Genomic DNA, 3808 nt, shown 5'->3' on the forward strand with positions numbered 1-3808 from the left:
GTAATTTTTTTTAATACATTTTTAAAACTTCTGCATTTTTAATTATTTTGCCTGTTTGATACTAGGGAAATGCAGATTCCTTGAAGAAGAGTTTGTATTGCTTCTTATCTTTTTTTTTTTCATAACTTATTAGAAAAATATTAGAAGAGAATACATAATATGAATTCTCATTTAATGTCTGATTACACAAAATTAGCAGAAAAGAACCTAACTTTAGTTCTGTAGATTTGAACACTTCATATAATTTACGTAATTTTATAAACACAACACTCATTTTAGTTTACTTTTTTCAACAAAAGCAAATCTTGCAATTTAATGTGCAATTTTATCTAAAACTGAAGGTACGTCTCAAAAGTGGATGCAATGTTATGATGTTAAGCAATCATACTTTTTTTGCAAAGTACTGCAATAAAGATAGCAACATGCAAAGTGGTATTTATATCTGATTTAACCCATAAAAATAGATTGTTGGTATAAATTAATGTATTAAAGTTAATTCAGTGCTATTACATAATATTTTTGACTTTAATAAAACCAGTTTACTTAGATGTTATCAGTTTTAGATTACCATTTTTTCAGTGATGTTTTCATCGTTGTCTATTTGTGCATGTGTGTTTAAGGCCTCGTTATATTATATACATGATCATAGAACTTGACATTTTGAGTGATTTTTGTTTTGTAGACTTAAGATTCAGCATTAAAAAAAAAAACATGCTTTGGTTATTTTGAAGCGATAACCTTCGTTTCCTTAGCAACAAAAACGTTTTGAGCTGGCAGTTTAGCTTTTGTCAGTTAGTTTCAATACATTTCTGTAATAATTCTGAATAATATGATTAATTATATCATGAAGTGGTCTGGTTTATGTTAAGCTTTTCAACCTGCTCTTCATGTGCCCATCACCATCTGGCCGTTTGGCTCTTTTTTTTAATGTGTGAAAATGAACATGTTCCAATGATGTCTTTCTTTGCCTCTGCAGGATATCTGACGGTAACGATAGAGCCATTGCTACCAGTTGTTGTGGGAGATACAGTGACTCTAAAGTGCAACTTCAAGACAGATGGAAGATTGCGAGAGATTGTTTGGTACAGGGTAAGTTGCTGTTTTCTTCATATGAGCTAATATTTCATCATCAATGTATTGTTCATAATCTATTCTTTTGGTCTCTGATTGGATCTATTATTGTAATTTAACATGTTAATGTTCAGCCTTTTAAACTGTCTGGTCTTGAGGCTGCTTCATTGCAGATGAGTTCCTTCCTAAACAGCTCTATAGAGTGTTTGCTTCTTATTGGTCAGATGTGGCATTACCAATGGTATTTTGGCGGGATTTGCTTGTTGCAATTCTCTGATTGGTGACAGTTTTCTCTGCAGAATTATGGGTACATTCGTTTTTCACCTGGAATTGTTGTAAAACATAATTATTTAAAAAGTTCAAATAATGTGGATTGATGGCTTATACCATTGATTAACAACTTAATAGCTCCCAGTCGGTCTGTCTTAATGGTTTATAAATTATCATTAAAAATCAGTTCCTCTATGGAGCAAATAAATAGGTTTTTAATGGAACCCAATTGTCTAATTGCCGACCAACTGCATTGATTCAACCAACGACGTATGTTACAGGAGGAACTATCTGTTTGGATGACCAATGGAAGACCGGGGAGTGTTTAGGAATCCTTTTATAATTCTGTTTGTTGACAAAGTGGCACAGAAATACTTCACCTTTAATATTCAGCTGGTCATGATGGCTGTGTCTTAATGGATCCCAGCTGGATGCTTCATATTTTACTACCCACTATTAGTGGATTGCCAAGCAGTGAACATATGGATTAGTTAAGCATTTGCAAGGGACATTTCTGAATAAAATTATACTGTTTAGCTGCATAAATTGTATATGCAATATATATGATCAGACTGCCTGAATGTAAAAACTGTATAATAAAATAAAACCAATATGGACAAATCTTACACGGGGGGACGGAGTCTGGGGAGTGAATTTAGAGTGGGGACGGCATTTCATTTCCAACTGGTTAGGTTTATTTGGAAATTAAAGTGATTTCTATATTTTATTCATTCAAAAGACTACGAAAGCGATCCCAGTTCGGCACATAAACCTAGCGCGATATAGACTAAAAACTTAAAGGGATATTTGTGTCTATGGTTTGCTGCCCACTGCCGTCTTTTGTGATTGGCCAGAATACCTGCAGACTGCAGCCAATGGAAATGCTTCTCTATCGGTGCACGTGCTGCTCCTCACAGCACAGATCGTGAAAGCTGACTGCAGTTTTTGTCATTCATTATAAGTGTAGAGACGATGTAAATAATAGATTCAGTGTGCAGTGTAGAGAGCTTCATTAATTATCGCGATGAACTAAGAGGAGTGACATAATTTTAATGATTATAAAGGGAGTTTGCAAATGTGAAATTGAATTTATACAACATTTTTATACATTTTTGATTTTATGCATGTGTTAATTTTTAGTGACTTACATTTTAGGAACACTGTTGTCTGATTATGCTCTATTTCCTCAACTAAAATAATTCCAAACAAATCTCAGCTGAGCCACTACGCATCTCCAAGCAAACACAGCGCTGTTTCGTTTATGAATGAATCTGTGTTTTATGCATAAGTTAATTTTTAGTGACTTACATTTTAGGAACACTGTTGTCTGATTATGCTCTATTTCCTCAACTAAAATAATTCCAAACAAATCATAGCTGAGCCGCTGTGCATCTCCAAGCAAACACAGCGCTGTTTCATTTATGAATGAATCTGTGTTTTTGAACAAATCTAGTGAGTCATAAAGGGAGTCACTTGCTTTGTTCCTAAATGAATCAGCCATTTGAACAAATTGATTGAATGAATGATTCAGTGACAAAGACAGTGACTTGCTGCCACCTACCGGTGGTTTCAGTTTCATTTTAAAGTATAAATTGAGTCATTTAAATTGTTTAATATTTCTACATTCAAAACTTTATATTTAAAACATTAATTTCATAACATTGTTATTATGAAATACATTAATGAGTCTTGTCAAAAAGTCTGTAATGCCACATCTGTGCTCTTCTGTGCCGTGCAAAGATGAATTGTTGATGCTGATTTCATTTGACTAGTAGGTTAACTTATTCTTCCTGATTGAATCTGATTATTTTAATTGAATTTATTGTTTAATTAATTTTTGATAAGTTTATAATTCAAAACATTTTTGGCACAAAAGATGGCGTACAGCAAACACAGCGCTGTTTCGTTTATGAATGAATCTGTGTTTTATGCATAAGTAAATTTTTAGTGACTTACATTTTAGGAACACTGTTGTCTGATTATGCTCTATTTCCTCAACTAAAATAATTCCAAACAAATCACAGCTGAGCCACTGCGCATCTCCAAGCAAACACAGTGCTGTTTATTTATGAATGAATCTGTGTTTTTGAACAAATCTAGTGAGTCATAAAGGGAGTCACTTGCTTTGTTCCTAAATGAATCAGCCATTTGAACAAATTGATTGAATGAATGATTCAGTGACAAAGACAGTGACTTGCTGCCACCTACCGGTGGTTTCAGTTTCATTTTAAAGTATAAATTGAGTCATTTAAATTGTTTAATATTTCTACATTCAAAACTTTATATTTAAAACATTAATTTCATAACATTGTTATTATGAAATACATTAATGAGTCTTGTCAAAAAGTCTGTAATGCCACATCTGTGCTCTTCTGTGCCGTGCAAAGATGAATTGTTGATGCTGATTTCATTTGACTAGTAGGTTAACTTATTCTTCCTGATTGTATCTTATTATTTTAATTGAATT

General features: G+C 32.9%; 1 protein-coding gene across 2 annotated transcripts in view; it reads left to right on the top strand.

Moving 5' to 3' along the window:
- Positions 1-3808, top strand: part of LOC107749415 (immunoglobulin superfamily member 21-like) — a 244427-nt gene that overhangs the window by 95359 nt on the left and 145260 nt on the right. For both annotated transcript variants that reach the window (XM_016564558.1, XM_016564559.1), the window contains exon 2: positions 977-1089. In XM_016564558.1, coding sequence (XP_016420044.1) covers positions 977-1089 — 113 coding nt within the window. The remainder of the gene's footprint in view (positions 1-976; positions 1090-3808) is intronic.

The sequence above is a fragment of the Sinocyclocheilus rhinocerous genome, unplaced genomic scaffold, assembly GCF_001515625.1.
Source record: "Sinocyclocheilus rhinocerous isolate Xijiao unplaced genomic scaffold, SAMN03320098_v1.1 scaffold889, whole genome shotgun sequence".
Lineage (NCBI taxonomy): Eukaryota > Metazoa > Chordata > Actinopteri > Cypriniformes > Cyprinidae > Sinocyclocheilus > Sinocyclocheilus rhinocerous.